The sequence below is a fragment of the Electrophorus electricus genome, chromosome 19 (genome assembly GCF_013358815.1).
Source record: "Electrophorus electricus isolate fEleEle1 chromosome 19, fEleEle1.pri, whole genome shotgun sequence".
Taxonomy (NCBI): Eukaryota; Metazoa; Chordata; class Actinopteri; order Gymnotiformes; family Gymnotidae; genus Electrophorus; species Electrophorus electricus.
This window is the reverse complement of record NC_049553.1, coordinates 3348567-3370754: the sequence shown is the minus strand read 5'-3', so window position 1 is coordinate 3370754 and position 22188 is coordinate 3348567. Positions and strand designations below refer to the sequence as shown.

Here is a 22188-nt window from a genome sequence, read left to right as displayed (position 1 = left end):
AACAGCTTGCACCAGATAACAGTCCGGTTAGTTTCTGAAAATGTCACTAAGATCAAGCAGTTAAGTGCATTGGGTCAACCCATGCCATGTGGCCTATAGCTGTCATTGCATGTCAGCTCTGTGTAAAAGCCCAGAACAGTTGCTGGTAAGTCATAACACTTCCGTCAAAATAAATGTTCTGACAAAATAATTTTTAAAATCAAAATAAATAAGAAAACTATTGTACTACACATATAATTTAAATAACAATGCTAATACTTTAAACCACAATGCTAATACTCAATATCTGGACTTTTTGCTTGGCTTTTGTAGAACATTCACAACACCTGTGTTGCTTTGGCCTTGTGCTTGAGATCACTGTCCTGCTGAAAGGTGAAGCTTCACCAAAGCTTTAGATTTTTAGCAGACTGAAGCAGGTTGTGTTGCTTCAGTCTCCATGTATTTTGCACCATCTCTCTGTCCTTCAGTTTTAATACTTAAAAGCCTTGCATTCAATAACCTACTCAATGCACAGAGGTTGGGAAGCACAGAGAGCCCAGTATACGAATTTGTATCTGTATTTCTTGAGGCAGATAAAATGATTTGCATTTATATTCCAATTAAAGGGCATCCATGTTGAAAAATTGGGTAGGGGGTTTGGGGCTGCAAATGAGTGGTCAAAATTACACCGCTAACTATGGAGGTAACTAGTAGGCAGTGGCGCTCAGAAGCTATAGATCTTGCTGTCTGCAAAACAGGAATGATATTAAATTTCTATGTAAATATCTCTATCCTTGTCAAGAGCAGATAAATAGAAACAATCACACAAAAGGTAGAGCAGCATCTACACATCTTATAACATAGGCTAAATTAATATACACAATGCTAACAGGTGATCCCTAGACTAATCTCCTCCCAGTTAAACATGTTCCACTGCATCAGTGTCTTCTAATTTGAAATAGTGACACAGACACTTTGCTAGAATAACCACAAATAGCATTATATTTTTCTAGTGTGATATCTGCAACTGTATGGCACACAGGCTGTCTGAGCAATAAGAACAGCACGTAGGTGAACCAGCTAACTAGTAACTACAATGCCAAAGTTAATATAGGCTAACCTCCACTTCATATACCACAGAAACCAAAAGACAAGAAATGTCATAATAAACTACCTCAAAGTTATAAGGAACACCAGCAATTTGATATTTCTTCCAGATACAAATTAAAAACAAATATTTGTATAAAATAAACATTTGTAAAACCCACTAGTTGTGCTTTTCCAAATACCTATCTGGATTTAGCTCCAGAGGGTTTATTTGATCAAAGCTATTATATGCATATCGAAATTTCAAAACCATTCTAGTGTTAACAAGATGACTAATCCCTACTGATCAAAAGCATCTACACAACATTGTTACCACACCCATACTTCCTTGTTGAGATAGTGTTTGTTGAGCAGTAGACAGTGTTACGTTAGTGACACACATATGGTTTAGAATTTTAGCCCCAACACCTCCACTCTTGTTTGTGTTACCTCACAAATGATCCTATAATGTTGATATCTACAAACTTGGATAATATTGTAAAGGCTTTTCCTATCTCAAATATCCTTCGAATGCTCTTTGGTCTTTATTTTAACATCTTTTCTTCAGATTTACAGTTTGACTAAAGGTATTTGAATTAAGGGGGTCTTGTATTCAGAAATGATCAATTTTGTAATGATTCACAGGTAGAGGCAAATTCTAAGCCAATTGTATTATCATTAGGGCTTCTACATCACAGGAATCTGCAAACAACATTTTCTTCCAGTACGTAATTTGTCACAGAATATATGTAAAACCAATATCACTTTAAATGAATAAAACAAAAAATTGAATATTTTTCAAGGTACTCGCATATATTCCTACCAGAAACCCATTTTGTTTGCCAAGCTAGGGTTGTTCCTTTAAAGCAGCCCAACAGAGTGGGCTGTGTGCTTTGATGAAGAGAAGGGACTATTTCAAAGCGACAGAATGCGCACGTGATCACACTCAGCTCTGACAAGGATTGTTCTTACTGTTTGGGTGGCTTTAAGAGTAATGTTTGAGTTTGAGTCTTTTTTTTTGGTGTAAAGTGATATATTTTGCCTTGGTCTTTTCAACTGTTTGTAGTGTTTGTAGTGTTTTCAAGTAACTACAATTTGAAATACTAATAAATTATATATATATATATATATATATATATATATATATATATATATATATATATACACACACACACACACACACACACACACACACACATATATATACATACATACATACTTAAAGCTTTTCTGTGCCTTGATATATATATATATTAAAAGCTTTGAATTCTTTTTGTGATTGCTGTGCCACATGGAATGAAGCACAAAAAACTGTGGGATCATATTGTATTATTGCTCTATTTATGCTTATGTTTAATAAAGGGTCATAAGTTATAGCCTTAATGGCGAAATGTGTTTTAATGAGCACTCGGGGACTATTATTATTTGTTTTTAGCCTGGATTAGTATTGTATTTTCAGTATATTTGTATAAAACATATTTTATTTAAGCATATGTCTATTTAAGGTTTGTATGTTTTTGAAATAATGCCAGTTTTCTTCTTTTCAGTTTTTCACATGGTTGGCAAATAGTATTTAGGAAGATTAAGTTAACTGAAGTAGAATAAAATCCTTGCATACAAGGTGTAACGCGGGAGGGGGTGGAGAGCGAACACACGTGCGAAGTGACGACGCCATAAAGAACCAAACTGATTGACTAGAATAAACAAACAATACGTTTAATAATCGACACAGACTAACAATACAGAATAGAATAAAGAACAAACAGACTAACAGCAAAATAATATGAGAACACGGTGATGGCGAGAAATGGGAAACGAGGGAATAAAACATTAAAGAAAGACTAGCAGAGAACAACAATAATAAAACATAACGGTAAGCATAAAGACAGACAAACGGGAACACCACAGAACCAGGCTACATAAGATGAACAAACAATATTGATGATGAAGATACAGAACTAAACAAGGAAAGCAACATGCAGCAAGGGTAACTAAACATAGAGGAAAAAATGAGATCAAACCAGAAACACAATGAAAGAGACACTCTAAGACAAAGACAATGACCAACAAACAAGATACGTAGGGACGGGGTTTTTATAACACTACAATTAGGGACAAACTCAAAACAGCTGGAGGCTAAGGGGAGGAGACAGATAACCACAGAGACTGACGTAAACACGGAAGTAACTAGGTTGCCTGGGAAACAGGCAACGCTCCGGTCTGTGGACGTGACACAAGGCTATACATTACAAAACAAAACCTCAGATGAGTATCAACAGAAAAGCCAGGTTATGTTAAAATATGCAAATATGAGTTTTGTAAAGAAATAAAATGAAGATAAATGACATTGGATTCTTATAGGAATAATGCTTGTCTGGGGATTTTAGATATGATTTCTACATTCACTTTGTCTTACATACAGAATTATGGCTTAATGACACTAACCAACATGATTTGTTAATTAAGGACTTTGAATGTCTGCAATATATATTTTTTTAATGCTACTATAGTTGAATTTTGCATGGTAACAGTGTAGAAATTTGTACTCAGCATTGCCAAGTTGTAAGTGAGCTGTGCTATTATCATGTCAATCCTGCCCAACCCTTGCCCTAATATTTTTCCTTCGCAGAACTGAGAGCAAGGTTTCGCTACTATCCTCTAACTCTAAAGCTACCAGTATCTACCAAGTCAAATATTTTGAGTTGCCTAAACCAGAGAGGGGTGTAACAAAGAGCAGTTCTCCCATCTCAGTTCCTCAAACTACGCTGACATCTGTCGTAGCAACAGAGCCCACTGCCCCCTTGGCTGAGGTCAAGTGCACCATGTTACAAGAGTCATCAGATGCACAGTCAGCAATATTACAGGGAAAACAAGATAATGTCATCCCTGATAAAGAGGAGACCCCTAAGCCACAAAATTGGTCCAAAAATATTCACCAAGTACATCAGCATGAGCAAGCAATGAACCTGAATGTTGAAACAGAGTTGAGCCAAGAAAAGACTAAAATGGATCAGCGGTAAGTGTAGCATGACATAGCATGGCATGATTCAGTAATCTTATCTATATACTTTAGTTTAATTGTAGTAATACTTATGTAACCTCTGCTTGCACTGATCTGATTATAGCATGCATGTACTGTCATCAGTGTAGGTGTGCACCGTTGATCATTTTACTTAAACCCACTCCCTGTCTACCTGTCCCTTAGAGCCAAAAGCATGACTGCTTATCTGCCCATTTGTCCCATAATGCCCATTTCTCATTGGTCACCATGCACATTGGAACTTGATACATCTGAGAAGCAAGACTTGCCAGTCAGCAGGTCAGTTAGAAAAAGCCAAGAGATCAGTATTCTTTCCACAGACAACTCTGAATCAAATCTGGAGGATGTGGCTGTGAAAAACATTGTGGACTTGCCAAGATGTTCTGATGATGTCCACATGTTACAATTTGCACAGCGGGACAATGCAGATAAAGAGCAACAGCCACTTGATGCTGAACAACATGTTATTTCATCCTATGCAAAAGCATCACATGTTATGGACATCACATGTTCAAATGAAAATACTAGTAATGAAATAAATTCATCTTATAGGTCAAAGCTTGAGGATTTCCATATGTATGGAATACCATGCATGGTAAACATTTTGCCGTCCTGTCCAAGAACTACACTCATTGCTGGCTTACCATCCTTATTTTTGCCAGAAGAAACATCCAAATGGCCATTATTTGAGGGATCAATGACTGCAACACCACTTAGTGAGAAACCAGCTAAACTTATTCATAACCTGGGAAAACAGCATCATGGCATGAAAATAGTGAGAAAAATGATTTCACTGAGGTCAGCTTGCCCAAGATCTGTCAGTATTCCTGGATTTCCATCTGTTCCATTTTACACTGTGGTTGTAGCAAACATGACTTGTTTTCTTTCAACTTGTCCAGAAATCTCAAAGGTTTTTGGATTACCTTCAAGACTACCAGTCACTATATCAGAAGCTGATAACTGGCACAAAAATAATGTGGTCTTATGGGAAAAGAAACTGAAGTGTAAAGCACATATTTTGTCCAAATATCCAGAGAATTTGGATATGTCTAAAGTAATATTTCTTATGAGACCAGCTTGCTCAACAGTGTCTAGGGTCTCTGGATTTCCATCTGCTAGCAGATCTAGACCACAAGAACATACAGGTACAATAAATATATCACAGTCTTGTCCAGTGATTTCCAGTATTGCAGGAATTGCTTCTAAAGTGTTTCTCATTGCTGACCAAGGTGATGAACACTGGCAGTCTCACCACAGGATGTCATTATTTGTAATGCCAAAAAAGAATTTAGTAAAATTAATTCTTGACATTGGAAGTCCATACCATGATATTAGACTAATGAGAAATATGGTGTCATTGAGACCAACATGCCCACCTGCTGCTATTGCTCCTGGTTTTCCATCTGTACCAGTCTGTGTTCATGAAGTCCCAAATATGATTAATTTTCTTCCAACTTGTCCCACAACATCAAATGTTTTTGGTCTGCCTTCAAGATGGCTGGTTATCAAGCCAGATGAAAACAAATGTACGTACAGTTTGATCTTGTGGGAAAGACAGCTAAGAAAAGTGTCACACATTCTTTTAATATCCACAGATAGCCTAGAAACAGCTAAAGCCATGATTCTAATGAGCCCATCATGCTCAACAAAGCCAGGTATTACTGGATTTCCAACTGCCCCAAAATATATACATCAGAAACACCCAAGTATTGTGAATATGTTAACATCTTGCCCAAACCAATCCAAAATGCGAGGATTCCCATCCAAAATGGTTCTACAAACAGATCAAGAAGTAATTCAACAATGGAGAGCAAACAAAAATATATTAATTGGAATGACAAGGAAGGAAAAGTTGGACATTATTTTACATGAAGTTATGGACAACATTGATTTAAAAAATATTATGGTGGCTTTAGCTCCAACATGTCCAAGAAAAGCACATGCCCCTGGCTTTCCATCTGTACCAACACAGAATAAGGAGAACTCACACAGTATGATAAGACTTCTGACTTCCTGTCCAAAGGCTTCTTGTGTCCTTGGAATATCTTCCCTTAACAGAGAATCTGCTTCTTTTGATGTATGGCTAATGAACACTGAGCCGTTTTGGGTCAAAGAAATGAGCAATCATCTATACTTTTCCAAGCTTTTATATCCACCTCAATATGAATTTCCAGATGATGAACATAGCATAAAAAACATGCCTTTATTGGTGCCATCTTGCCCAAGAAAAGTAAATTTGCCTGGCTTTCCATCTGTCCCAAAGCCTAGTCATCAGAAACACCCAGATATTGTGAATATGTTAGCATTTTGCCCAAACAAATCCATAATTGTTGGATTTCCATCCATATTGGTTCAAAGAACAGACCAAGATGTAATTCAACAATGGAGATCCAACAAGACTACATTAATTAGAATGCCAAAGAAGGAAAAGTCTCACATGGACATTACTTTATCTGAAGTTATGGACATATTGAAAGAAAACATTCATGTCAAAAAGACTATGTTAACCTTAGCTCCAACATGTCCAAGAAAAGCAAATGCCCCTGGCTTTCCATCTTTACCAACACAGAATAAAGAGAACTCACACAGTATGATAAGACTTCTGACTTCCTGTCCAATAGCTTCTTGTGTCCTTGGAATGTCTTCCCTTAACACGGAATCTGCTTCTTTTGATGAATGGCCAATGATCACTGAGCCATTTTGGGTCAAAGAAATGAGCAATCATCTATACCTTTCCAAACTTTTATATCCACCTCAATATGAATTTCCAGATGATGAACATAGCATAAAAAGCATTGCTTTATTAGTGCCATCTTGCCCAAGAAAAGTAAATTTGCCTGGCTTTCCATCTGTCCCAAAGCCTAGTCATCAGAAACATCCAGATATTGTGAATATGTTAGCATTTTGCCCAAACAAATCCATAATTGTTGGATTTCCATCCATATTGGTTCAAAGAACAGACCAAGATGTAATTCAACAATGGAGAGCCAACAAGAATGCATTAATTGGAATGCCAAAGAAGGAAAAGTCTCAAATGGACATTAGTTTAGCTAAAGTTATGGACATATTGAAAGAAAACATTCATGTCAAAAAGACTATGTTAACCTTAGCTCCAACATGTCCAAGAAAAGCAAATGCCCCTGGCTTTCCATCTTTACCAACACAGAATAAAGAGAACTCACACAGTATGATAAGACTTCTGACTTCCTGTCCAATAGCTTCTTGTGTCCTTGGAATACCTGCCCTTAACACAGAATCTGCTTCTTTTGATGTATGGCCTATGAACTCTGAACCATTCTGGGTCAAAGAAACAAGAACTCATCCACACAGTTCTATACTTTTATATCCACCTCAATATGAATTTCCGGAGGATGAAGATCACATAGAAAACATGGCTTTATTGATGCCATCTTATCCAAGAAAAGTAACATTTCCTGGCTTTCCATCTGCACTATGGCTCATATCAAAACTTGTTGAAACCCATGCCTCTACATTGTTAGAATCAGCTAGCATCTCTAGCTTTTCCTTGACACATGTTGAAGACCCTACAAAAATTCCAAAGAATGAGGGAATCACTCCATCAAACAAATATATTTATAATCATAGACAAAGTGTAAAGATGGAACATTCAGCAGACAGAATAACAGTATTAGAAAAGACTTATAAGAATGTGACTAAATGGGATCCTGTTTCAATGGAGGAGACCAAAGAGGATATGGGCTTTTGGGCAAGAAGTGATGAAAAAGAAAAGGGAATTCTGGAGAGTGGGTAAGTTTAGGATCGTTACATAATGCAAAAAGAAAAAAGAAACTTCAATTTCTCACTCTGCAGCCAGTAGTCTGTGCATAAAATAATTTTTTACAAACCCTATGTTCAGGAAAATACACTGCAAAATGTGGCACTCCAATCCTCCAGATATGCCACTCTTACTTACTGCAAGGGAGAGGTGAGTTTTGCTTGAAATCCTCTCAGTGCACGGTGTAACCTAGTTCAGTGCTGTATGCTAAAGCCCCCTGAGTGCATGGTGTAACCTAATCCAGTGCTATATTCTGCATGTCTTGCAATAACAGCTCTATAACTCTTCGTGTATTTCCCTCTTAATAAGATTTAAAAACATTTGTCTATCTGTACCAGTACCTACACAGTGTGGTAGAGAATATGACATACCAAAAGAATTTCTGTTCATCAAACAAAGGCATGAATTTATTTCATGGTTATGCTTAAACAATGCTAATTAAGTTTGACAAATTAAACATTTGAGACTAACCTGAAGTTGTGTTTTACAAATTAAGGTAAAGGTTCATGAAAAAAGTTCATGAATTTAATGGAGCCCCGTGTATGTGTATGTTGTGTTTTGTGAATATGTTGTTTATTGGGTATGTGGTTACAATGTTTTATACTCTTTTGGAAGAGATGCTAGAAGACAAAATATATAGAATTGAAGTACAATTACTGATTTGTTGTGTTATTTATTTCATGGTTATGTTTAAATTATACTAAATGTCCTTGCATAATTTTATAAGAAATTATATGTCTCATTCCCTCACCACAATGTTTTGCTTTCTTTAGATTTGAAAATACAAATGTTGAGATCCTAAATATGAAGGACTCTGCAGGTATAGGCAATGAGTATGCTGATTATGATCATTCTAGGCTTGGCGACCTAAAACAAAAACCAGAAGAATTCACATACAAATATGACGGTGAAAAAGAGACATTGAAAGATATAAGTAACCTGGTCCCTTCGATGAGTAAAAGTCTATTTAAAGGACCACAGGCAGAGTGGTTACCAAGCATGGTGGATCTCTTTCCATTATGTCCAAAAGTTTCTAGAGTACCTGGATTTCCATCTACAGCTTTGTCTAACACTTCTGTGACAGAGATGATGGACTGGCCCATAAATACGTGTACATTATGGCAGAAACAAATGGTACCAGTAGCTACCACTCTGTCTACACCATTTATGGGAAGACCTGAGTATGATACAAAAATGATTGAAAACATGCTATCTCTGGCTTATTCATGTCCCAGTAAAACAGGTATTCCAGGCTTTCCATCCACTGAGAGGCCCAGAGTTTTAGAAATATCATCCATTAGCTTAACTTGCCCAGAGATATCAAGAGTACCTGGTCTACCTTCAAGATCTACAGCTCAAGAGGACAGGTCTCATGTAGAATGGCTGAACATGAAAATGCATTTTGGAGAGAAGCAGTCAAAAGCAGTCAAAGCAGTCTTTACAACAACTAGACCAATTCAGTATACTGAGATTTCCATGATAATGGCAGATATTGTTCCAACATGCCCTAGGAGAGCACTTATTCCTGGTTTTCCATCTGTATCATATGCTAAAGGAAGAGATATCCAGGTGCCAAGTGTGGAAATCCTTGCTTCAGCTGGCTCACTAGAGGCTACCTTTGATGGATGCACTTTGCAGGATGATACTGAAGGATTACATGGGATGCCTAAGGAGACATCAAGTGATATCACAGCATCAAAAGGACATCTTAGTGAACCATACAAAGAAGACACAACTGAAATGGTAGGGTCTTGTTTTCCACCAGAAGCTCAGGTAGCTGGATTCCCCACTGCACAAGTTGAAGCTCAAGTAGTGACATCTATGTCAAATCTCCATCCATCATTTCCACTTACCTCTAGGATTCCTGGATATCCATCTAAACAGGACTGTAAAGAAGTTGAATGGTTCATTGATCCAATTTTGAGAAAGTCACTGAAGGAAAAAAGACTTATTATTGAGAGTGTTAAGAATATAGAGTATATGAGAAATAGTATATCTTTATTACCAACCTGCCCTCTTGTAGCATGTATTCAGGGTTTTCCATCTGCACAACCTAAATGTCAGAGAGGGCCAAGAATGCAAAACATTCACCCTTCTTGTCCAGTGCTGTCCCAAATAGTTGGATGTCAGAGCATACAGATTTCTTTATCATCAGATTGGCCAACCAACCAAACCATTATGTGGGCTAGGCAAACAAAAAAGTCACCTGTCATAACTATGGCAAAAGCGAACAAAGAAAATCTTGAAAGAATGGTTGCTTTGGTGCGAAGCTGTCCATCAAAAACCAGAATTCCAGGTTTTCCAACTGTACCAGAACCAAAAATGCAAAATATTCTTTCCTCTTGCACCAAGAGATTCAACATTGTTGGATTCCCTTCTAAAGAAGAAACAACACATTTAGACTGGTTTGCTGACAGAAAACTGTGGTTCAGTGTACCTAAACACAAGATCGCTGTTGCTTCTAGCTTCCCTTCAGGAAATTCTCTAGTCACAGTGGCATCATCATGGTCAGTTCAGGAAAAGCCAATATGGAGTGAGTCAGTAAAAGAGAGATCAGTGTTGGTTACAAGCATAACTAATATTTCTGAAAGATCTATAAAGATGGTTTTACTTGTACCAATGTGTCCTGATAAGGCTAGGATTCCTGGATTTCCGTCTGCAAACAGGCTCAGAAAAATGGAGCACACAATGACAGCCCTCTTATCATCTTGCCCAAATGTATCAAGTATTTCTGGAATGCCATCTAGGAAGCAAATAACTCAATATCTTACTCAAATCGAAAGTATAATGCCTTATTTGCCCTCAATTTGGGAAAAACCTCTGAAGACAAAACCAGATGTCATTGTCTCTACATTTCCTACAATTCAAGAAAAAACAAATATGTTTGCTTTGGTGCCTTGTTGCCCAAATGAAACAAGAATCCCTGGATTCCCATCAAAACCTGCAATGTCTCATGAATCTGTACAAACCTATCTGTATGTAACATCAACTGTAATATCAGCCTCTAGTCCAACCCAGACCCAAATGGAGTTTGTAGCTGATTCAAATGTTACCCAGCTTAGGGTATCAGAATGGGATCTAACAATGGACATCAAAAGAGCTGGTAAGGAATCATCTCAGTGTATGGTGTGCTTAATACAACAATTTATCTTGACAGCAAAGTCATTATTGCTGTCTTTTTAAAGATAAACCCTTAGAGATAAGAAAGGCTGAAGAAACATTCACGCTTAATGGGTGAGTTTATTTGGACTTGTGGCATGCGTTTCTGTGGTTTTGGTGCAGCAAGCATAAACCTTCTGCTCCCTCACAAACTTTTCCTAATGAAAAATACTTTGCTAATCCCAGTCAGTTTGTTTTTCACTGACTGCATGTTAGTAGAGTGTTTAACCACTGATAAGGCTTCTAACAAATGCTACCATACAGTTACATTATTAGACATTAGCATTTGTTATGCTCATGGGCTTGAGTAGTCCTAGTGTTCTTAGGGCCAGAGTGTGCCCTGAGGTGTCCCCTTTCTAAAAAGGAGCTTCTCACTCCAAGCAAAATTTTGTCACTCCATTCCCAGTCTACACTGCTTATATATTCTGCTTCATATGCAAAAGATTGTATGGTTTGAGGAGAAAGGGGTTTGTGCGCATGTGATGAGAGAAACAATAGAGAAGCATTAAAGAACACCAAATAGGACTCTAGTTCAATGGTCCACTTCTCAGCAGAAGTCCTCAGGAAAAAAAACAGTTCCAGGAAGATGAAACTGTGAAGACGTCACCTTCAAGCAAAACCCATGATACTACAGATTTATCGGAGACTGATATAAGATCAGGATGGGACATACTGGAGGCAGAAGACTATTCTGCAGATGAAGAGAGATCTTCAGGTTTTGTCCAGACCATTTTTGGTGTTTTTCATAAGGGGTGAGCAAGAGAATGATATCTAGGATGACAGATTGATTAAATAAAATGTTTTTGTTCATTTTTGTCAGTGTTCTCCAAATATAATCTCTAGTATAATATATGTAAATCCCTAGTGTGATGAGTGCATTAGCTTTTGAATAAAATCAATGTTTTTGTTACCTTCTTAAGTCAAATTATATGGTGGGTTGAACAAAATATAGTCCTTTTGTTGATTTATATTTTTACTCACTAGAAATTACTATCAATTACCGTTTAGACTTTGTTAGATATTGATAGTTGCTTTTAAAGTCCAGGCATTATTACAAACACATGGCGAGCATGGCTTGTTGAAGCTTAATTGTTCAGAACAAAATAGTAGCACACCCTAGCCCTTTAAATATAAAATATAAACTTGAAACCACTGTTCCTGAGAAATTACAGTAGCAATAATGCAGGTGTGGATATTTGATTTGTAAATATGCTTATGTTGTAAGAAGTATATGCATTTTCTTTTTCAAATCCTGTGTAATATTTTAAAATAATTGCTGTTGCATGTATTTTATATTAATTTCAACAATGTTGATCTGGCACTCTTATACCCACACTGAAGCTATTCAATTTTCTTAGTTATGAGACAGTGGCTGCCATGTTGCAGCCCTCTGGTTCTGGAACGGTTATAGATGATCCGTTTCCTGTTGAAGACCCCTCTTCTTCAGTGGATCCTGACTACACCACTGCTGTTAAGGCCAAAGTGTCTCTGAGTGAACCAGCTGAAGAGCCAGTTCTGCAGACAGCACTAAATGTATCTCCAGCTCAGCTTGAAGATTTGCCTTCAAGCACTGAGCCATACAGTTGGCATTTGGCTGATGGTCGATCTGAGTCATCTTTGTCCTCTAAAGATGCTGAAAGCTGGTTTACTGAGGTTGGAGAATATAGCCTGATGAAGAAGTGGCCCCCACTATCTGAGGCTGACTTACATTTGATTACCAAAGAGGAGGTAGACCACACAATTATGGACCCTTCAACTCAAGAGAGCAAAGCAACTCTCAAAGAGCAGTATTTTTATTTCAACAAGAAAAGTAAAGAAGAGCTCTTAAATAAGCCAATCAAGGAAGAGTTGGAAACAACCATATCACCATCATTTTTGATAGTGAAGGGGTGAGTGAGTGTGTGGACTGAAACCCAGTGGCAGCATGGCTTAATTATACTTTTTTTTGCCGTGCATTTCGCCATTAACAATTTTTTTTTTTTGCTCCTGAAGCAACCTCACATTTTTGTGCCACGGAATGTAATGCTTTATTTTATTATTGTCTCAAAGGCATAAATTTATTTGTGACTGATTAAGCTCTGATCCTGTTTGTACATTTTTGTAATGCTTGCAGCTGCTGATTGGTATATCAGATATGCATGATGCAAGAAGTGGTTAATGCTTGAGGATTTATTTGTTGACTCAGGAGATTAATGGTTTTGAACCAACAATTTGCTGCTTGGTGCTTCTTGTTTGTTGTTTATTCCAAAGTGGAAAAGATAGTTTGGTGTTTACTGAGAATGTTCTGGATATCATGGGGAATGTTTATCTAAGAATACAGTTATAAATATATTGTAAGTAGTGACTTTATATTCTTGTTCCTAAGGACTCAGAATCATAGTGCCCAAGATGTCTATGTGTTCACCCAGCCTGCAAGTAGCAAGGGGGATGATATAATGGTCTCCCCACAAAAACCTTCAGAGGATGGGAATGAAGAGATATCCATTTTTAAATCAAATCATCTAGTACCACCAAAGCGAACTAGGAGGAAAGAAGGTGTTCAAGGGCCTCCTCAGACATTAGTTGCTGATGACCCACAGCCCATTGCATCTTGTTCTGATTTATCAAGTGTTGTAGCTTCTCACAGTAAGAAAAATGGTAACACAACTGGGGAGAATTCTTGCTTTGAGAGTATCTTGGTTGTACAACAGACTAACGATATACCAGACGTAACACAGAACATGCAAATGGGCAGTGCTGAATCAGTCATGGAGTCTAAGGTGATAGACAAAGATGTCATGCCTTCATCTGTGAAACAGTCTCTAGCAACTACAGAGGAAGATTCTGCAGCTAAAAACATTGTACAGAGTACTGCAGATTTACCTGTCCCAAAGCCTCGGGTGAAGAAGCGTCTGAGTGCTACTTTCCCTGATAATTTCACAGTTCCAGAGGATATTTTGGAAACTAGGACACATGAAATAAATATACCTACTAATAGGATTTGCACATCTTCCACTGAAATGCAGGAAGAACCAGTGTCAGGCTCTCCCCAGGAACTGATACCATTATGGTATGGCAAGAGAAGAGAAACTATTCCTGCTTTACATCCGAAAGATCTATCCTCAGAAACAGGTAGTCAGTATGTTGAATTATTCCCAGCAAAGGAATTAGTTGCTTCTCAGAGTGATGAGTCAAATAATCCTCAGATGAGTGGAATTGTTAGGATTAGCAGTGGTGAAAGTGAAACTGGAATGATGAAGAACTCTCAGCCCTCTGCAATTTTCACAGGAGAAATCTCTGACTCTGAGAGGGTCTCAAAAACCGAGGCTGTCGTAGAGCAGGAAGTAAAACAAGAACCTGAGCAAATTGCCTGTCAATTTGATGTTTCTGAAGATGGATCAAAAGTCAAGCCAACAGATCTTCTAGTCCCAATGCCATGGGTAAGGAAACGATTCAGCGGTTCATTTAATGAAAATTGTCCATCTGAGTCAGCCTACCCTCCATGTCTAACAGATGAAGTTGACAGAGCAGCCCATCAAGAAAATCATGACTCCAATTTGCCTGTGCCATTTCCCCGAGTGAAAAAACGCCTCAGTGACTCATTTATGAAAGAAATCCCTGTTTCTGATCCAGAGAAGACATCCCTTCCTGTTCTAGTTCCACGTTCAAAGAACCGACTCAGTGCTAACTTTCCAGGTAACAGTGCTTCTGGGGATGACCACCCTTTCTCCTTGATGGACCCAACTGAAAACAAACCTTGTTTCCCTTCAGGAAATGAGTCTTCATTGAATAATTTACCAGTGCTGTCAAATGAGAGTGTCAAAGGCCTTGAGCAAATGGAGAGGGACTCATTTGACAGCCGTTTAACTCCTGAGAGAAAGGCTACTGAGCATCCAGAACTTCCATCCACAACTCATGAAACCAGCAGTCACTCTTTTAATGAGGTTGTTGAAGGCACATCTGGAGAGGGTGCCAAAGCTAAAGCTTTGAGTGAGACAAAAACAATCAGTGTTCTTCACAATAAGCACAATGTGGAAGTCAAAGAGAAGCAGTCCAGTGAGAAAAATCAGGAAGTAGACATAAACTTGAATGTTATTGAAGAGGACAAAGTAGAGGATAAGAGTGTTTTGGGCACTGTTTCTTTAGAGACTGCCATTGTCTTAGATTTACAGAGGTAAGTTTTGAAAAGCAGACATTGTGGGTAATGGATATGGCTAACCAACTTATCTGCTATACATTTTTTCCAGGATGTGATTTATTTATGAAAATTTTAGTGTTGGCTTTGTTTTCTCAATATTCATTTGTTTATTTATTTGGTTTATTAATCAACATCTGTAATCCCATGTTAATGCAAATGAAACGTCATGTCAGTTCAATGCAACATGCATCCAGTAAATGTCTGGTGATGAAAATATATACAATTATACATAGGATTAAATTGTTTTTCTTATGTTTGTTTTCTAGGCAAGAATCTGCAGAAGGTTCAGATCTGCCTGTCCCAGTGCCTCGGGTAAAGAAACGTCTAAGTGCATCATTGCCAGAAAACACCACATCTGCTTCAAATGATCTGGCCCATCAGGAAGGGGCTTCTACTAAGAGCAAGAGGAAACCAGAGACAAAATCTCTGGACCATCAACAAAGTTCCCCAGATGACACTGCTTTGGCAGAGGTACATAAATTGTATTTACCATTTTATTTCCTACAATCTGTGTATCTGTTTCATCTGTCATTACTGAAAAAACTATTCATGTTTTGACATATTGTCATTTTTAACACCAGATGGTAAGCCTTGTGGATTCCAGCCAGTCTCTTCTACAGTGGTGCCAACAGGTCACACAAGGTTACAAGGCAGTGAAGATCACAAACTTCAGCACCTCATGGAGAAATGGGCTTGCTTTCTGTGCCATTCTACATCATTTCCACCCTGATAAAGTGTAGGCACTTTGATAGCTGAGAATTAATGCTGTTTAGTGTGATGAGTTCATGCATGATTATTCAAAAGATCTGACTACTCAAGTTAATCCACTTTTCTTTCATCTAGGAATTATGAAATGTTGGATCCTTATAACATAAAGCAAAACAATAAAAAGGTTTGTACCTTTGTTTATTTTGGAATTTTAGCAGGCAACATCATTATTTCAGGTAGCCAGTACTCAAGTAGAAAACAGTAATTTCTGAAGTTATTTATACAAGTGTGCTTCACTCCAGAGGAGCATTATTCTATTAAATACTCTTAACATTTTTTACAAAGTTTGGTTCTCTTTAAATTGGCTTGACTAAACTAAATATGTCCAACTGAGATTAAAGCAGTTTAGAGTTGAGCTTAATCAACAAATAAAGTCAAGTTTTATCATTCCTGTTGTCATGCTGAGAGGGATTTGCCTGTTGGTGGTGCTTGTTGGTGTGTTTCCTTTATAGAACAATCTAGATATTGTTATATACAGCATAGTATAGCATTATATAGTATGGTATAGTATTATCATCTTTTTGGAGTGTGAAGTTCATAAGCATTTTTATAATAAATACTGCTTCAATGATTCGTTACAGGCCTTTGACGGCTTTGCTGAACTGGGCATCTCCAAACTAATAGAACCTTCCGACATGGTGATGCTGGCTGTGCCTGACCGGCTCATTGTCATGACTTACCTCAACCAGATCCAAACACATTTCACTGGCCAGCAGCTCAGTGTGGTGCATATTGAACAAAACAGCAGTGAGTCTAGTTATGCTGTGGGGGACAAACTACATGACTCAGACCCTGAGGCTGCTGCTCGTTACTGTGCAGAAAGGCTCCAAGCCAGCTGCATTGCCCAGGAGACCAATGGGGATGCCCCTGACAAATGCGTAAAGGGGGATTCTGATGCCAGTGGCGCCGTGGTGCCACCACCTCGAACCAAGCGGAGTCATGGGATTAGCAGTGCTGGTGACTCGGCGGGAGCCCAAGGTCCAGTGCCTCCACCAAGGACTCACTATTCTTCCAGCAAGGGTTTTGCTCGTCTCAAGGATGCAGATTTGGTGAAGAAGCACCGCTCTCAGCTGAGAGGGGAGTCTTTCGATGAGGGTGATATGTCAGAGAAGCAGACTGGCACAGAGGTAATATACTTGATTATGCACTTAATGTACTTTCGTACAATCCCACTAATCTTAATGTTTCTCCACTTATCAAACTTTAAACTTCAACTTTATACTAACAGCTATACTGATTGTCAGTTCCCTTATTCATAGTTTCCATGCTGTTGGAATGGGCTTTGGTAAGGTTTTACATTCTAGTTTTAATACTTGGGCCCCTGATGGGTAGGTAAATTGTTCATCTGAAAACTTGTGTGCTCTAAATTGCTGTGCTGGGTGACTACTTTGATTTCAGTTCAGTAGTTCAATTAATGTTACAGCTGGGTGGAGACAGGATGCATAAGTATGAACTTGGTAGTGACTAATATGGAACTTTTTAACCTTGCTCAATTGAACAGTCAACCCTGTTTGTTTACACACAGAGTGCGTCAGATTATGCTGAGAATGGAGAAGCCCAAAGACAAGCAGGATCACGTAAGCAGACATTTCAATGACACACCATTTATTATACTCAGCCTGCGTAGATAATACATCCAGAGGCAATGATAATGATCAGGTCCTGAACTCATTTAAAAATAAATAAATAAATAAAAATGTTGAGGGTCTCTAAATACTTTTCAGAAAGGTACAACACTAACATTTGTTAGTATGGCTTTGATGTAAAATTGGATTGTGCAGGGTTGGTATAGCATGTGGTGAACTGTTATATAGGCAACTTTGTACTGATAATTATTTTGTCATTTATCTGCAATACGTCTATGTGTGTGTGGTTCTAGCAGAATGTGCTGAAGAAGCAATTGCACGTGATAACCAGGTCAGTTTGTCAGTCTACATGAGTCATCACTAACTGTCACCACTGCAAAATCAACGAACAAAATATGTCATTAGTTTCATCTTGACAAGGCCATTTTTAATTTTATATAATATATTTTCAGCCTAAATATTATAAAACATATATGGTGGTAAAGATGTGAGACAACCTTGTTTGCATAAACATTGAAAAATAATTACAAATAAACAAACAAAAAGATGAGAAAAAACAACAACAAATAAAGCAATGTCATTACCATGGATGCAATGATCATGATCATCGCGTGTGTGTGTGTGTGTGTGTGTCTGTGTGCACGTGTGTAGGACATCAGTCAGTATGTCCTCAGTGAGATGCAGGCTCTTGAGACTGAACAAAAGCAGATCGACTACAGGGCTGGTATTGTGGAGAGGAAACTAAGAACTCTTATGGAGTCTGGTAAGCTAGCTGTGTGTGTATGATTGTGTGTGTGTGTATGTGTGTGTGTGTGGGAGTGGGACACTGGAAAAAAGGCTGCTGGAAGCGAAACTGTTAGAGTGAGAGAGAGATGTTACAGTTGACTAAACAAGTGCTACCAAGGAATAGCATGCACAAGGGTACCTGCCAGCCAAAGGATGTTACTATAAACAAGAGTTCTAGCTAGGCATAGGTTATTATACATAATAGAACACTGCCTTGTAGGCAATAATAATATTGGTATCATAATGAGTGTGGACAGAATATGGATTGAATCTACCTTTTGTACTAACCGTATAAAGAAAGAGTGAAGTAAAGTGTTAAAAGGTGCTAAAAGGTGTTAATTACAGACTATGCCAGAAAAAGTCAGATTGTCTTATTTACTTAATAACTGAGTTCATGCTATTTCTTGTAGGCACTGATCGTGTGGAGGAAGAGAAATTGATTCAGGAGTGGTTCACACTGGTTAACAAAAAGAATGCCCTAATAAGGAGACAAGATCATCTCCAGTTACTGTGAGATTTTGTGTTCTGCCTGCAGAACATTCCTTGTGCAAATGAAAGTTTGATTACCTTAACATGTATATAGCATGTATATAACATCAATCTGGTTGAAGTCAATGTCCTTACTAGCTGTCCAATTCTCTGGTAGGCAAGAGGAGCAGGATTTGGAGAGGAAGTTTGAACTGCTTAAGCAAGAACTTAGAGATCTCATGGCTGTTGAGGGTAAGATTACTCATCTCAGCATAATTTTACATCACTGGCACTCATATTAAGCATTGAAAAAAATTATCTCCAATAAAATGTATATGTTAAAATAATTTAATAATTAATGTAACCATTGGAAAGGCTTTTTGGTAAATCTAAAATCTCTAGTCTTTTCCATGGCTAGATACTCCCATGCCCCAAGTCCCATGCCATTGGCATTAAAAAAAAAGTAGGAATGACACCATTTGGATAGTTTTTTTTTGTGGCTTAAAATCAAGTGAGAATTTGTTGCACCTCGCACTCTGGTTTGGTGAATGTTTTCTTAAAAGTAGATGATAAGCTTTGATATCTTCCTCAGCAGTGTAAGCATGTGTTCTGCACTGCCCCCTCATCCTAGACTCCTCCCCATTTTAGGTTGAGGATGTGTTTGTTCGTGTGTGTGTATGTGTGTGTGTGTGTGTGTGTGTGTGTGTGTATGTATGTATGTGTATCTTTATTGCCACGCCCCTCCCTTGTTAACCAGTCCATGTGTCACACCTGTCCCTTGTTGTTGCCCTTGTTAGCATGTGCATTTAAGCTTCAGTTCAGGCATTGTCCTTTGTTTGACTTTAGCTGCCTTGTCGTGTTTTGAAGCCCCTTTACTCATGTGTTGCTGTTCGTGTTTTATGTTTGGTTGGTTATGTGTTAAATAAATGTCTATACAAATATAACAATATACCAATGTCCCTCCCCTTTACCATTTTTTTGGTTTGTTCTTCTGTAGATTGGCAGAAGACCCAGGCACATAAAACTAGAGAGCAGTTGTTGCTACAAGAGCTGGTTTCTTTGGTCAACCAGAGGGATGAGTTAGTGCACAACATGGATGCCAAAGAGAGAAAGTGAGATCTGTTTGTAATGAACCCATGTCTAATTTTCTATAGTGTGTCTCCACTCTATGGTTCTCTGTAGTTATAACAGATTGCTATTCAAGATTTGTGCACCTATAAGGTTTTCACATATAAAACATGTTTTTTATACATGAAGGTTGAGATATGGGAAATCTAGCCTGATAAAGTTTCAGCATAGCTTTGGACAATTATCATAAACAGTTCTATGTTTATTTCCAATTTTCTGTATTATTCATTGGACTAGGTTGTTTTCAGACTGAGAATGCTAATTTTGTGAAACTTTGCAAATGTACAGACACTAACCATACAAAATATTGTGATTCTATATGAAATGATCATTATGATTACTAGAGGAATGTTTTACAGTAAAGAAATACAAAACTAGATACATTTCTTTTGTTGAGAATGATTTTGAAGGGAACCAATGAATTTATACAGTTTGAAAGCTGTGAATATAAAGATTGATGTCTCCAATTGTTGATACCTTTAAATTCTGTAATTAAGTAGCCTAAAGCTTGGTTATTCAAGAAAATATATTAAATAGATAACATTCTGGTGTTTGAAATTTAAATAGCTTGGCTTTATTTGTTATGTTCATCACCACAATCACCATCATTATCTTTATTTGTCATTCTGTCCATTCAGAGCACTGGAAGAAGATGAAAGGCTGGAACGAGGCTTGGAGCAGAGACGTAGGAAGTACAGCAGTCGGAAAGAGAAGTGTGTATTACAGTGAGGGAACCTATAGCAATTTTAGTGACCTAAAGCAAGTGAATAAATAGGATAAATGAGGTGCCATCACCTCCATGCACCGTGCCAAGTGATAAGATACTGTTTGTTAACACCGCATAACAAGAAACAACAAAGAGGAGAAAGCCGAATGTTGTCTTATGGTCTTTGTATCACACTAAAAAGCAGAGAAATCGAGGAGCCATATCAGACTGTGGGCATTTCTTGTCCTGTTATGCCTCAAATAGATTACGCGGTTCCTTTTTGTCATTGAGAAGATTTGTGGAACCAACAGAAATTGGTATTTATAAGTTTATAAAATTGGAAAATGATACTTTGTATTTTGCAGTTTACATATTGCATATATTTTAATCAAAATGCGACATAAGTGTAGATGTTTGCTTTAAAATTGTATCTTCACAAACATCACATGACATTTTTACCTACAAACCAAGCACCAAGGCTTAAATATTACAAACTAAGACAAATGTTTCACTGGAAAATGTATTATATTTGTGAAGAACAGAGTAGCTACAATTCTATTACAAATCTGTAAAACTAAATCCAGGCCCATTGTGTCTGCTATCATACAATGTTCTGTTACACAAGAGACTACCACAGACAAAAATCTGTATGCTCAGCAAAGGAACGCATGGAGAAGTGTGAGAATCTGTTTACTGAAGATGTAGAAAGGGGGATAAATTAATTTTAGCTATTGCATGATCCGATAAAGCATATTTTAGTGTTATGATCTTTTGGTTACTTTGTAGATTTGCAAACCACACAAACAAATACAACAAATATCCCCAAAGCAGCAATCCTGCTCTCTCTCTTCATAGGTTGATTTGTTTAAAGTTTAAAGATGCAATCTGGTAACTGTGTGCTAAGAGTGGATAAGATAAGAGTGGGCCTTTGGTTAGAAACTAAGTATTCTGCAGATGAGCCTTAAACTCTACTTAAGCACCTCCAAGGTTTACTTCCACGGCAGGTGTTTCTAATAAGGCGGCTGTTGAGTGTAAATGCCATACTGTTAAGTATACCCAAGCACTGCTCTTGAAACATGTTGCATTTAAAAGATTTATTTCACTTCAGTAATGTTTTTTTTTTTGTGCTTTGTTTATCATGTGCAGTGTTTTCAAAGATATTTGATTCTATACATTGCATTTCTGGCAACTCACATGGCCAGAGTGTGTCAGGCAAAATAGGGGCAGATGCATGACGTTGTCATAAACCTGTGTTTCCTCAGAAAGTTTCTGAAATACAGTATTATTTATGGAACCCTTAAAAATACTACTGGTAGATGGGTAGATAATTATTGTGCGTGCTGTTCTGTGAATGTGTCTGATTTTGATTTCATTCTTTTAAGATGTGTTGGTCCTGAGGGATTTTGGCTTTATGTTAATCCAGAATTACTTCACGTCTTCACATACTGCACTGTTAGAGTTGCACTATCCAGACACCTGCTTTAGAAATAAAATGTATTTTAGATGTGT

The 22188-nt window shown here is 37.7% G+C and overlaps 1 protein-coding gene across 12 annotated transcripts in view; it reads left to right on the top strand.

The window, feature by feature from the left end:
- ehbp1l1a (EH domain binding protein 1-like 1a) overlaps nucleotides 1-22188 on the top strand; it is a 37610-nt gene extending 15422 nt beyond the window's left edge. For 4 of the 12 annotated variants that reach the window (XM_035519773.1, XM_035519772.1, XM_035519770.1 and 1 more), the window contains 19 exons: nucleotides 3695-4081; nucleotides 4271-7873; nucleotides 7983-8051; nucleotides 8675-11004; nucleotides 11087-11135; nucleotides 11612-11812; nucleotides 12419-12949; nucleotides 13426-15213; nucleotides 15504-15708; nucleotides 15819-15973; nucleotides 16081-16129; nucleotides 16587-17132; nucleotides 17531-17582; nucleotides 17885-17922; nucleotides 18243-18354; nucleotides 18788-18887; nucleotides 19024-19097; nucleotides 19843-19957; nucleotides 20612-22188. In XM_035519773.1, the coding sequence (XP_035375666.1) occupies nucleotides 3695-4081; nucleotides 4271-7873; nucleotides 7983-8051; nucleotides 8675-11004; nucleotides 11087-11135; nucleotides 11612-11812; nucleotides 12419-12949; nucleotides 13426-15213; nucleotides 15504-15708; nucleotides 15819-15973; nucleotides 16081-16129; nucleotides 16587-17132; nucleotides 17531-17582; nucleotides 17885-17922; nucleotides 18243-18354; nucleotides 18788-18887; nucleotides 19024-19097; nucleotides 19843-19957; nucleotides 20612-20702 (10495 nt within the window). In that variant the 3' untranslated portion in view covers nucleotides 20703-22188. The remainder of the gene's footprint in view (nucleotides 1-3694; nucleotides 4082-4270; nucleotides 7874-7982; nucleotides 8052-8674; nucleotides 11005-11086; nucleotides 11136-11611; nucleotides 11813-12418; nucleotides 12950-13425; nucleotides 15214-15503; nucleotides 15709-15818; nucleotides 15974-16080; nucleotides 16130-16586; nucleotides 17133-17530; nucleotides 17583-17884; nucleotides 17923-18242; nucleotides 18355-18787; nucleotides 18888-19023; nucleotides 19098-19842; nucleotides 19958-20611) is intronic. The other 8 variants (XM_035519768.1, XM_035519769.1, XM_035519774.1 and 5 more) reach the window with 8 other exon arrangements.